General features: G+C 42.0%; 1 protein-coding gene across 1 annotated transcript in view; it reads left to right on the top strand.

Moving 5' to 3' along the window:
* The window catches only part of MAPK12 (mitogen-activated protein kinase 12), a 99,152-nt gene that overhangs the window by 54,660 nt on the left and 30,726 nt on the right, over window positions 1-13,766 (top strand). The window contains exons 5-7 of the mRNA XM_088457627.1: window positions 319-348; window positions 2,057-2,104; window positions 7,658-7,772. Coding sequence (XP_088313753.1) covers window positions 319-348; window positions 2,057-2,104; window positions 7,658-7,772 — 193 coding nt within the window. The remainder of the gene's footprint in view (window positions 1-318; window positions 349-2,056; window positions 2,105-7,657; window positions 7,773-13,766) is intronic.

Here is a 13,766-nt window from a genome sequence, read left to right as displayed (position 1 = left end):
ATGATTCGGCATCCCCGATGGATCATTATTTTGCAAACGCTCACACAAATACACAGTACAGTTATCAGGTCTGTCTGCTGATATTCGGTGGATTGCCCAGATAAATGTATAATATATGCCCAGCATATCTAATGATTGTAAGGCAGTATTACACTATGTATCCTGCATTTTCTACCATACAGCAACATATTATGACCTCTTGTCCCCTCTTAGACGTGTATCTGTGTCTTATAACATCATTTGCTACATAAGGCTCATTATATACATTCTCAGGTTTAACGCACTGACATCCCATTGATTTTTCTGTTTTCTTTGCAGTACATCCATTCAGCTGGTATAATCCACAGGGTAAGTAATAAAATATTTTAATACCTGACCTTTACCTGTTACAGTGCTATCTTATGGCATAATGAGATATTGTTTGTGCCTGTGGGTGTAAGTATTGTAGGATAGTCTGTCATTTTATCATCCTTTCATGTTTGTGTCTTTCTCCCCAATAGGACATGGTTTGTCTCTAATTGCCCCTTATTAATCTCTCTGTGCATCTTAAGGGAAAAATGCCTAATATAAACTGGGTTTAATTCCCTATCTAGTAATGTTTCTGCAAGCATCGTACTACCTATTGTGGAAGCTAGCCATCTGAAGTGGTTGTGTCATTCGGTATTGATGTTTAATTTTCTATATTCAAACGAACTGAATTAAATGCACATTTCTCCTGACATTTCTTGCAGTGGGTTTCCACATAGGTACAGCTGTTCTAGAGCAATCACTATTAAAATGACCCTTAACAAGTTACAAGATAACCTACATTCAGGTGGTAAATGATTGTTCAGGGGATGTATGACTTTGCTTATTATACAACATGGCAGATTGCATCTAATTTAATAATTGGCTACGAGGATGCATAGACTACTCTTTGAAGATACTGTATTTGCTGGTAAAATGCATGTATGCTAAGCCCATACATGTATGCTAAACCAAAATTAAAATGGTACATTTGCAGAATTCTGACTTCTCTGTGTTATTAGTTGCTGCTAGTGGTCTAAAGGTGCACATCCACTACACGAGCGTGGAACGACTGTACGATTACAACACTGTAATGTTCAATCGCTCACCATGCTGTGCAGTGGATAATGTGCCCACACTGAACGATATGTCGTTCAGTGCAGGCATTCTCCCTCATCCCCGAACATTCACAACCTGAAGATCTCGGGCGATGACAAATTTCGGCAACGACCAGCGGGAACGCGCATCGCTGGTCCTTGCCGGCATTTTACTGCACGATTAATGAATGATTGAACGATAACTATGTTGTAATCGTTCAATCGCTCATTTTTCTCATGTAGTGGATACGTGCCTTAAAGCAGAGCAGCCAGAATCTTTTACCAATGTATAATTTTCATTCAGGTGGTGGTCGTATAAACTTGTGTAACTTGTGGAGACAAATTGTACTTTAAAATGGCACCCCCTAGCTGATCAATAGCAGGCAGGCAGTTCTAAAACCATTACTATGCTTACAAATAGTGCTTATTATTCCTTATTTTGGTGCACTGCTATAACTGTCTCTCTCTTGTGGTGTTTATAATTATCATGTACAGTACTGGTGTCCGTCTTTTCTCCTATACATGGTAGGTATTAGTATTGCTGATGTTCAGGGCTTTGGATCAATTAAGGTTGAAATGGCCCCTGCTTGACAACCCAGGTGGGTGATGGGTGTCACAGGTAGTTTCATTTCTCAGTTTGAAAGGGCTGTTTCATTACACCTGCTGGCACCAACGCAAATAGGCAAACAAGTTGTATGCTAGTTGGTTTGAGATTGGGGAATGGGCAATACTCTTCCCAAAGAGCTTGTCTAATATTAATTTCTAAGTATCCCCCTCCCTGTTGTGTTTTGGAACACAAGCAGAGAGGACAATACTTTAAAAGTCTCAGAAAGAGAATACTATTTACAAATTTTATTGTTTTTCTTATTGCATAAACAAATTCAAGTTATTAAGTTACTAGTACTAAAAATAATTTCCATATTTTTTATATATATTTATATTTTTCACCTCAGGACCTAAAGCCTGGAAACCTTGCCGTGAATGAAGACTGTGAGCTAAAGGTATGGTAAAATGGGCCTGATATCCTAGTCAGTATGGTCTAAAAATGGCCACATTCCTGGAAAATAATGTAGTCAAATTTGTTTAAAACTATTTTGGTCAAGTTTTAAATGGTTGCCTGAAAATTGCCACAAATGGCTCCTAACAAGCCCCAGTAATGGTGGGAGTAATTTGGTCACCCAGCTCCTTGTTCAGCCTGGCTACTTATGTATGTGGCCAAAGTCCACTAAACATTTTATTCTATGTCTGCTTGTATTGTCATTTCCTTCCCATCTATATCACATCTATGGTTTGCCAAAATTCAGTCCTACTTTTGCTGAAATAGTGTCTCTCCTTCTATTCATATCTATGTTAAATGTGCATTATGTTCACTACTGGTTTGAACTCTGATTTCTGCTATCTCTGGTGAATTTATCTAATATTTGAAGAATGTCAGGAAATTATGGTCCGTATTCAATCAGAGGCGAAAAGTGCCGTTTGGCGATAATTTTCCACGGATTCGGACTTTCAGCCAGTTTTCAAAGTATCTCCATATTCAATTCATGGACAATTTCGCCTATGCGAAAACTCAGTGCAATGTAGTAGGCGGAAAAGTATCTCCTATGAAAAATTCGTTATTTTCGGGTGTAAACATGGGGAAACGACCCAGAACCCTTGGGACAGCCCCCCAGAGGACAAATCAACCATAAAATAAAATATTACCTCAGAACACCCCAAAAAAGTACTTTTGTTTTGGGGCTGAAAAAGTGTGGGGGGGAGGGGCAACAAAAACATTTGCGAAATAGACTTCTTGGGGTGCTGTAAGGATGGGCCAAGTGTTTTTGGGATTGCAGGTGCATGTATGAGGGTGGTTTTTGACTTTTTTAAAAGTTCACTTTAGAGACCTAAATCTATGCTTACACCCATTTTCAAGTACCCCAAATTTGACAGGACTACTTATTTTCACCAAAAAATTGTGCTTTATGCCATTCTACTCTAATAAGAAGTAATTTAAACTACTTAAGTACCCAAAATTGTTTTATTAGGGCTATTAGTACACATCTACAGTGATTCCCCTATGTTGGTGCATCTTTTTCTGGGGTACAGACTGATTTTCCCACTACTGACAGTACTTACCGCCTGCTCCGCATTCGCCGCTTTCCGTTTTTCACGTGACTTGGAATTGAATAGAGAGAAAAGCGGGGACGTGCACGAAAAGTTTTCGCTTCTGAAACGGGCGAAGGAGGTGGAAAGTCGGACAGGCGAAACCTTTCCGACTTTTCGCCTCTAATTGAATACGGGCCTATGATTGGAAAATATATATAATTAGCTCACAGAATGGTGAGTGTGTGTAATCCAGTCTACAAATTGGTACATGCACTATAAAATATAATATTAGGTTATTGTTTGTGGATATATTTACAAATTCAAAATAAAATAGGATAAATAATACAGGTACAGTCAATATTTCATGTAATTTCAGTTGCCGCAGCTCATGATATCAACCGTTTTAGTCATGATATAGGCACATGGTGAACAATGTGCTTGGGGTCAATCCTATTAAATGCAAGGGGGTACCGCAGCAACGGCACCGCAACTCACAGCCCGATCTCCCCCCACACTGGCATATTTTTGTACACGACACTTCGGGCGCACTGCGGGTCCAGCGATACCGTAAGTGTGGTTTACAGCGGCACTTTCTCGTGCCGCAATCTGACTCGTGGTTACTAGGATTGAACCTGTATTTTTTTTGTTTTTATAAGTGAAACTAATCCTTTATTATGAATAATAAAAATAACCTTCCTTGACATCATGTTACCTCACTTGGCTGCATGCCTTTAATTTTTTTTTTTTTTTTGTGTGTACATCATTTTAGCTGATAAGCTTTTATGGATTATTTTATGGAATTTTTTTTTATTCTTAAGGTGTCCTCAGGACCGTACGAGGTATCACTATAATATAATGTAAAGTAACATAACTTAGGAATCCGACACAGCAATAAACGACAGATTAGTTAGGAAAAGTAAAAAGGGCAAGTATAGGGTAACACTGTATATTGTAAGGCAAGCAGTGATGGGTTGCAGGGAGAGCTAAGCAGTTTGACATTTGATGAGCCTGTACCTAGTACAGAGCATGCAGAAGTAGGGTCACTAAAAGGCACCTGGAAACAAAAGTCAAGGAGCACTGATGACATGGATAGTGCTAATGGGAGAACAAAAAAAAGAGAGGGTTCTTCCTGCAAGAGTTTTACTAATGGGAGTCGAGGATCCAAGTAAGATCCAAATTATTGTATAGGGCAGTGACAGGCTAATAAACAAGCATTATAAGTTATAACAAACAATTATGACAACAATGTAGGAAGGAGCTTGGAGGCTGCTAGTGCGGGCATGGATGGCCACTTACATCCCCAGGACCGCCTGTTGCCCAACACTGGTATAGAGGGTTTATTTCTAGTTGGTAGAGAGGACAATAACATTATGGCTGTACACTGAAGGCAAGAGGCTCATATTTAATCATCTGTGATGTTGGGACGTGATATGCATTGATGCCGAGATGGCAGCCCAATAGGTTTTACTGCGCACCCCTATGCAAGGTAAAGTAAGATTAGCAATTATGAAGTTGCAATGTATCACCGTTCCAATGGCACATTGCAAATAATTGAATTGTTTCCAATGATTTTTTGGAAGTTCGGAAGGGGCAGTTAAAACAGTAAATTTTTTCAAGCCTGAAAACATACCTGGAAATACCAGTAACAATATCAACATTATTTATAAAGTCAGTGATCCAAAACTGCGAATTTCATTTGCAGTCCAAATCCAAACTCGCACGAACTCTTCAGTGAATATTCTGGGGGTTTTTTTGTGCGCACCCCCTGAGCAGGAGCAGAGGTAGGGAAAATCTTTATTTTAAGGTAAAACATGTCTGGAGAACCTCTGGTACTTTCCTCCTAATGAATATTCATACACTTGGAGGAGTTTAAATAGCATAATTTGCCTAATAAAGACATGTCATTTTTCAAGGGAATTTCTCTGAAAAGCTCAATAATGGGTTAAATTATGTGGGACAGGTATGTGGAGGTGTAAATGATGTGGGACAGGTATGTGGAGGTGTAAATTATGTGGGACAGGTATGTGGAGGTGTAAATGATGGGGGGACAGGTATGTGGAGGTGTAAATGATGGGGGACAGGTATGTGGAGGTGTAAATGATGTGGGGCGGGTATGTGGAGGTGTAAATGATGTGGGACGGGTATGTGGAGGTGTAAATGATGGGTGGACAGGTATGTGGAGGTGTAAATGATGTAAGAGGTATGTGGAGGTGTAAATGATGTGGGGCGGGTATGTGGAGGTGTAAATGATGTGGGACGGGTATGTGGAGGTGTAAATTATGGGGGGACGGGTATGTGGAGGTGTAAATGATGGGGGGACAGGTATGTGGAGGTGTAAATGATGGGTGGACAGGTATGTGGAGGTGTAAATGATGGGTGGACCGGTATGTGGAGGTGTAAATGATGGGTGGACAGGTATGTGGAGGTGTAAATGATGGGTGGACAGGTATGTGGAGGTGTAAATGATGGGTGGACAGGTATGTGGAGGTGTAAATGATGGGTGGACAGGTATGTGGAGGTGTAAATGATGGGTGGACAGGTATGTGGAGGTGTAAATGATGTGGGACAGGTATGTGGAGGTATAAATGATGTGGGACAGGTATGTGGAGGTGTAAATGATGAGGGGACAGGTATGTGGAGGTGTAAATGATGTGGGACAGGTATGTGGAGGTATAAATGATGTGGGACAGGTATGTGGAGGTGTAAATGATGTGGGACAGGTATGTGGAGGTGTAAATGATGTGGGACAGGTATGTGGAGGTATAAATGATGTAGGACAGGTATGTGGAGGTGTAAATGATGGGGGGACAGGTATGTGGAGGTATAAATGATGTGGGACAGGTACGTGGAGGTGTTGTATTGATGGAAGAGAGGTTTTAGAACATGTATAAAAAAGACCTGAAAAACTACTATACAGACATGTGTCTGCGCCCCAAAATGCTGGAAAGACTTTAATTTGATGAACACTTGCTTGCAGTCATTTTTCTACCATTAATAAAAAGTGTAAAAATTACACACTTGGCACTTTTAAAAACCTCCAGTACTTTCCTCCATGGCCTCTACTAGCCTTCGATATGATCCTGCTATCTCAATTGTCAATTTTTGGGGGTCCAGGGTGGGCTCCTCACTTTTTCATGCAATTCTCACAGTAGAAAAGTTGCGCACCCTTGCAGCCACTATTGCGAATTGGGATATCTAATAGAGTCTCGCATTTCTTGGGTGTGCACATTCATTTGATGTATGCAAGTTTCATGACACAAACTCGCAGTTAAATGGATTGGCCCCTAAGAGTAAAGCCTATAAAACACAATAAAGCCTGTCGCTCAATCACTTTGAATCTCCTGTATATTACCTGGCTGCACACTGACAGCACAATGCTTCAAATGGGGCCAGTCTCCATGTTAAAAATAACTCCTATGTCTCCCAACTTAGGGCCTGATTCATTATGAATCGCTATAGCTATCGCAGATGTGATTACGCACACAGGTCTGCTGCGAAAATATGCTAATGACTGCAATCGCAAAGCCAGTACAGAGACTCCCACTACCGCTTTGGCTCATCCGTAATACCTTGCAATCCTGCATATACATCGGGAACATTTAGTAACATCGGCCCCCCACACACAATTACAACAGGTCTGACCTTACTCAGAAATTGCTAACCTCGTTGCACACAGTGACTACACAAGCTGTGTATACCATCGCAGTGGCTAATTTATGCATGCCCATGCAACGACGTTCAAACGGAAAGGCACACCTGTGTTTCTCTGACCACTCCCCCGTCACCACCCCCCAAATGCTGACGTCCCGTCCATCCATCTGCGATGGCTTTCTTTCTGCGTGAGTGATCGCCATGCGATCGCAATGCGAGTTCGCGCACTGCAGTGCATACACATGCGCAGTCCGCAACAATCAGCCGTCTGAGTACGCTATCACCATAGCGATCCATGCTCAATCAGTCTCTTAGTATATTTGTGTTACCAAGGCATGATATACAACTCTGTGACAATGCTTGAGCAGTATATTGGGATACAGATATCTCTTATTCTGCTTATCCAATGTCTGTGAACTGTGGAATTGCTGTCCTGTGATTATAAGCTGAGATTTTATGTAATTTAACAAAATAATTTAACAGTGCTTTGATGCACACTTGGGTTACAGTAACTAAATAACTCAGTCAACATGCTTAAAAAGTAAACATTGATTATAGAATTGCAAAATGTCTTTAACTGGGATAAAATAAATATACAGTATATTGGGATATAAAGAAATGCTATATTGCTTGGGGGTATCCTCCCTTTTTATAATGGCGGTAGAACACATAAAGGAGCTTGACAGCCTGATAACATACTGTATGTCTAATGAGTTCCCATTATAGCCTCTTACTTTAATGTAACACTGTTCTGTTCCCCTTCCCACACATCACTGCTGGCTGGTGTCCTGATAATTATTATTCACATATGTTCACAGATCCTGGATTTTGGACTGGCGAGGCATACAGACAGTGAAATGACAGGTTATGTGGTGACCAGATGGTACCGAGCCCCAGAAGTTATTCTCAATTGGATGCATTATACACAGACCGGTATGGAGGTTTGACTTGTTTCAAATTAGAATATTTGACATATTGGTTGTGTTGTTCTTTGAAATGTGCCTTTCTCTTGTTTAAACAGAGGTAAGTAAATAATGTAAATGCTATTCTTCCTTCTAACTTAAGACAGGGCACAAAGCATGAACTGTACTTGTGCTCATGGTATCTTGTATCTAGGACCACTGAAGCAGTTGCTTAAACATTATTACGACCACACATAAATGCAATGGTTCATGCAAACCCTTAACAGCCTGTATTATACACACAAGACTATATATATGGGTCTTTAAATATTTGTCTCTAAAATAGTTGACTTGTTAATATGAGAAATTAATTTTAGAAATCCACTTTGATTTTTGTAACTTTTACCCTTGCTTACGACAAGATTGTTTATTTATTTTAAGAAGATTACAAGGAAAATCTGCAGATATCTGTCAGGTCTGTTCCCACCTTAAAGCTAGCTAGGTTTTACTGTTGTTGATTAAGCAAACCAGATAGTTTAATTATATCCAATTTTATGACCTGAAATGTAGCGCACCCCCCTTCAGGGGCTGGCTGGCAACTTTCAGCCTGGGGGGCAAACACAAGTAAGTGGCCCCAGCTTTTCTATCAGCACACTGTGAAGCATTCCGGAACTTGGCCCTGATAGGGTAATGCCATCTACATATGGCATTACCCTATAGTAGCCTATGGGGTACAATTTAGCAAATTCTTCTACAGCGAGGTGCTCCGGATCTGATAGCCGCGCATGTACAGTGTTGTGCACCATGGACCCGAACCAGGAAGCAGCGTGATAGTATTACACTATGACACTGCTTCCAGCTCTTTAACAGGACAGGCTCTTATTGGAGCCCATCTCCTGGCAAGAGACGTTTAGTAAATGTATGTGAAAATATTAACATTACAAATTTGCCAAAAAATATTTATCACATCCAATTTAAAAATGTGGATTGTGATAAATATGCCCCTTAGTAACAGAAAATTGTGCTTACCTGCTCTCCTTAGGTTCAGTTTTGTGGCGTTGAACGCGATTGATCCTCCATCCATTCACACTAAGGGCCATAAACAATTAGCTGCGAAAAAAGCAAAAACTTAACGTCGGAGAAGTTTTTGCAAAATTTGCGTGTTTTGGTGCGATATTTTAGTGTATTTTTTTCTATGCGCGCTCCCATTTTTCGCACTACAAAGACGTAAAAATGCATTTGCACGACAAACTAGCGAAAAGTACAGGTGAATTTGGGGAAATCGGTCTGTACCCCACAAAAAGCCTAAATGACATGGTAAATCAATATATGTGTATTAGTGACCCTAAGAAAAGTTTTTTGGGCCAAAATAAATACTGCACTTAAATTAGGTATATATGAAAACGGGTGCAAGTATATTTTGTGTCCTAAAGGTGCGTGGAAAAATACACTTGGTACAGCCATTTACAATGTTTAAAATACATGTCCCATCTATAGAACCCCCCAAAATATCTCACCTTTTACTTGAATTCCATTTTCCAACACTTTTAATATTTCACCCCAAAATTATGTCATTGTTGGCCAAATGAAAAAATTATTTTTGCCTAAGTTGCCATTAGGGACATAGGGGTCCCCACATTTGTTAACCAAAAATAGGGATTTTGCAATTTTTTCACCTGCCCTGAGAGGGTGAAAACAGTTAGCAATTTTTTGTCTATGGAGTTTTTGCACATGAAAAAACTTCGGCAATAGTATTGCACAATACGCAGTTTTGTGCGAAAACTTTGCACCTGTGAACACTTATAGCCAAAACACGGCTTTTCGTGGCTAATTGGATATGGACTTAATTCTGATTACAGCCACCAGCCATGCTGTAAGGGGAAAAGGGCACACATGTGGGGAGGGAGCATAGGCACATGTGTGTAAAGAGGCCAGAAGCACAGATGGGAAGGGTTGTGTAGCAGAAATTTATCAGACAATAATGAGAGACTGAAGGGGAAAAGTTGACAGTGGGAGAGACGGCAGAGGGAGAGCGGACAGTGATTGACACTGCAGGGGAGAATGGGACAGTGAGAGAGACGGCAAGGGAAAAAGGTACAGTGAGAGATGGCAGGGGATAAGGGGACAGGGGGAGATACTGCAGGGGAGAAAGGGACAGTGAGGGAGACTGCAGGGGAGAAAGGGACAGTGAGGGAGACTGCAGGTTTAGAAAGGGACAGTGAGGGAGACTGCAGGGGAGAAAGGGACAGTGAGGGAGACTGCAGGAGAGAAAGGGACAGTGAGGGAGACTGCAGGAGAGAAAGGGACAGTGAGGGAGACTGCAGGAGAGAAAGGGACAGTGAGGGAGACTGCAGGAGAGAAAGGGACAGTGAGGGAGACTGCAGGAGAGAAAGGGACAGTGAGGGAGACTGCAGGAGAGAAAGGGACAGTGAAAGAGACTGCAGGGGAAAAAGGGACAGTGAGAGAGACTGCAGGGAAGAAGAGGACAGTGAGAGTGACTGCAGGGGAGAGAGGTACAGTGAGGGAGACTGCAGGGGAGAAAGGGACAGTGAAAGAGACTGCAGGGGAGAAAGGGACAGTGAGGGAGACTGCAGGAGAGAAAGGGACAGTGAAAGAGACTGCAGGGGGAAAAGGGACAGTGAGAGAGACTGCAGGGAAGAAAGGGACAGTGAGGGAGACTGCAGGGGAGAGAGGGACAGTGAGGGAGACTGCAGGGGAGAAAGGGACAGTGAAAGAGACTGCAGGGGAGAAAGGGACAGTGAGGGAGACTGCAGGAGAGAAAGGGACAGTGAAAGAGACTGCAGGGGAGAAAGGGACAGTGAGGGAGACTGCAGGAGAGAAAGGGACAGTGAAAGAGACTGCAGGGGAAAAAGGGACAGTGAGAGAGACTGCAGGGAAGAAGGGGACAGTGAGGGAGACTGCAGGGGAGAGAGGGACAGTGAGAGAGACTGCAGGGGAGGAGACTGTGAGAGAGACTGCAGGGGAGAAGGGGACAGTGAGAAAGACTGCAGTGAGAGAGATTGCAGAGGAGAAGGTGACAGTGAATCAGATTGCAGGGGAGAAAGAAACAGAGAGACTACAAAAGAAAGGGACAGTGAAACAGATTGCAGAGGAGAAAGGGACAGAGAGAGACTACAAAGGAAAGGGAGTACCTCTGTGGTATGGTGTGCTCCGCAGCTACAGTGCCAGCCTTCTTCTGTGCCTTGCCAATGAAAGCAGGGACTTGGAGGAAGAAAGAGAAGAGAGGAAGAGAGCTGGGGGCGGGGATACTGCAGAGCCGAGGAAGTGGTGCTGATCTGGTGGGGGGGCTGAGGGAAACATGTCTGTGACAGGGGTTTCCTCCCAGGGCTGGCCCCTTCTCAGCCTAACTTCACTGTTCCACAGCCGACACTGACAGCCAAGAGGCAGATGGGGGGAACTTTCCCGGCTGTCAGGCATAGTACACAGACAGCGCTGCTGCGGCCCTAGTTCTGCACAATTGTACTGGCCTGGGGGGCAGATGGCACCCTGCCCCCCGGCCCAGCCCGCCACTGCCCCCCTTCCCCATCCAGGACCCTGGCAGATGGTACATGCAACTGAGCTGGGAGTGCAGCTTGTAATTGATATTCCCATACAATCGCACCATCATTTTAAAATGAATTTGCCAGTCCTGCATACAGTGCAGCTCCACAAAATCTTATATACAGCAACTCATTAGAATGTAAGCTCTCACGAGCAGGGCCCTCTACCCACTTGTGCTTCTCCTTACTTGTACCTTCATCTACTCCTTACGCCCCACTAGGGCACCTATCACTTGGTTGCTTACGCCCTGTTTTTTTATTATTTTTAATTAATCAGTCTTGCACTAAGACACTTTAAGGATAATTCAGTTCTGTAAAATTTTTCGCAAATAATCTTCATTTACATTGCAAGTTTTGCTCTGCACCCCATGGAGGCGTGCAAGAAAATGCTGGCCGTTACGTGCGCATCCAGGTTTCACAGCGATGCCCTGCAGCCAGTGGCGTAACAAGGGTTGGGGCATGTGCGCTAGGCATAGGGCATGTGGAGGCGCATGGACTACCTTAGGGACACATTGTATTGCTACCTGTCCCACCAGTATCTGCGGTAATGCTTAAGGCATTTCCGTCTGGCCCTGGAAACTGACAGTGTGTGCATGCGCAGTGTCAGATTCTCAGGAGCAGTCTTTTGAAAAAGTGAGATACTCCTCCGGTGCACAGAGGATGTAAACTGCGGGGACATCGGTTCTGACAACCGCTTTCCCTGCAATTGACATTTGCTTAATGAAAAGAAAAATTGTAAATAAGTCCATTGCGATACAGGCGGTTACACTGCTGCGAAGTCCCCAAAATCTGTTGTTGTTGTTGTTATCGATCCCATCTGACAATTTTATATCTGTATATACATTATCTGCATTGCTTTTAATGTTTCATATGTGTTAATTTTCCTAATGTTTATGATTTTCAATGGGAGACCTGCAAGTCCCAGTTTTATATTTGCTAATAAATTGCTTTGAGTTTTGTGTGTGTGATATGGGATGGGTACGAGATGCCGGCATTCAGGATCCTGGCGTTCAAAATCCCAAAGCTGGCATCCCGACAGGCTTATGATGCGGACACCTGTTGGTTGCTATCTCAACCTTCCCCCTCTCCCTACCCTAACTGTCCCTAAACCTAACCCTCCCCCTAACCCCGCTACTCACCTTCGGGATTCTGGCAGTCAGGGTACTGGTGCTGGGATTCTGACAGGTGTCGGGAATCCAGCACAGGCATGCTGACTGCCAGAATCCCATCTGCTGGGATATTGAACGTGTCCCGTGTGATAAACTGTTTACTAGATTGTAACCCTAAAATTAACAAATTTTATTTTTTTATTTGGGTTCACTTTATCTCCACCATATTTCTCTTACTTTTATGCCATTTGAGATCAACATCACGTTGTACTGTACAAACATTACGTTGGATACAAATAATATATCAACTCGCACATATGTCATCCTAATTCTCCATCAGGATCTGTAAGTGATTTACACATCCTACTTTTGAAGAGAAATAAATAAATAAATCTAATAGATTTATCTGTCAGGAGGATTGAGCAGTAAATAAGTTTTTGAGATTGTCCTTCAAAGAAAGTGACAGACTAATACAAGCACATAACTATTTTTTCTTTTTATGTTGTCTAACAACTGGATTGTTAAAGAAGGATCTATAATTAATTTGACACTATTAAAATCCCTACAGCATCTGGGGTCCTAGGCGGCCCCCAGCCATTCGCTACATATTTCCATTCCACATAGTGTGCGTCTTTAGACAGTTACTGGTGTTGTATGTAGGTTTTGCCTTGATCTTGCACTTCCCTAATTAGCGTTTCCAGTGTGTATTTCGGAGTACGAATATAACAATTTAGCAAGAATTTTAAAGAACTGTGTTCAAATGGCGCCATATTTTTATTTTCGCTGGGTGCCCTCACCCATAATTAAGTCTCTGCCTGCAGCACGTCGTGCTGATCTGAATTTTCTCCTTTGTGTTTAATGATTTGTCTGACACCTCTAAACATTTCTGAAATATGTGCCTCTCTGGATTTATTGTTCCTTTGTAACAAACTATTGAATAAAATCTTTTTAATGATGAGTATCTAATGCCATATAAAAATTTACTTTTTTAGGCTACTGTAATGTAGCTCTAAATGCATATGGCATTTTGTGTTGTGCTGCAGTGTACTCTTGTTTCATTCTACAGTGCTTGTTCCAATTAATTTAGTGCGTCAATGCAGTTAAAAACTTGCATTCCTCTCCACGCAATGAGAAGCAGTTACTAAGTATTCACATAAGCGTTTCCATGTGCGTTTGACTTGGAAAAGATAACTTCCTGATTTATCGCAAACTGAATGCATATATAAAGCCACATTAAACAAATACATAAATGCATATGCTGTCTGAGCTTTTATTTAAAAATTTTTTACTGGACTAATGTTTTAGAAATAATATATGTTTTATAAATAATATATTGTTCCTTCATTTGGCACTGAT

Source organism: Taudactylus pleione, unplaced genomic scaffold (genome assembly GCF_031769625.1).
Source record: "Taudactylus pleione unplaced genomic scaffold, aTauple2 ptg000041l, whole genome shotgun sequence".
Classification (NCBI taxonomy): domain Eukaryota; kingdom Metazoa; phylum Chordata; class Amphibia; order Anura; family Myobatrachidae; genus Taudactylus; species Taudactylus pleione.
This window is presented reverse-complemented; position numbering and strand designations above follow the sequence as displayed.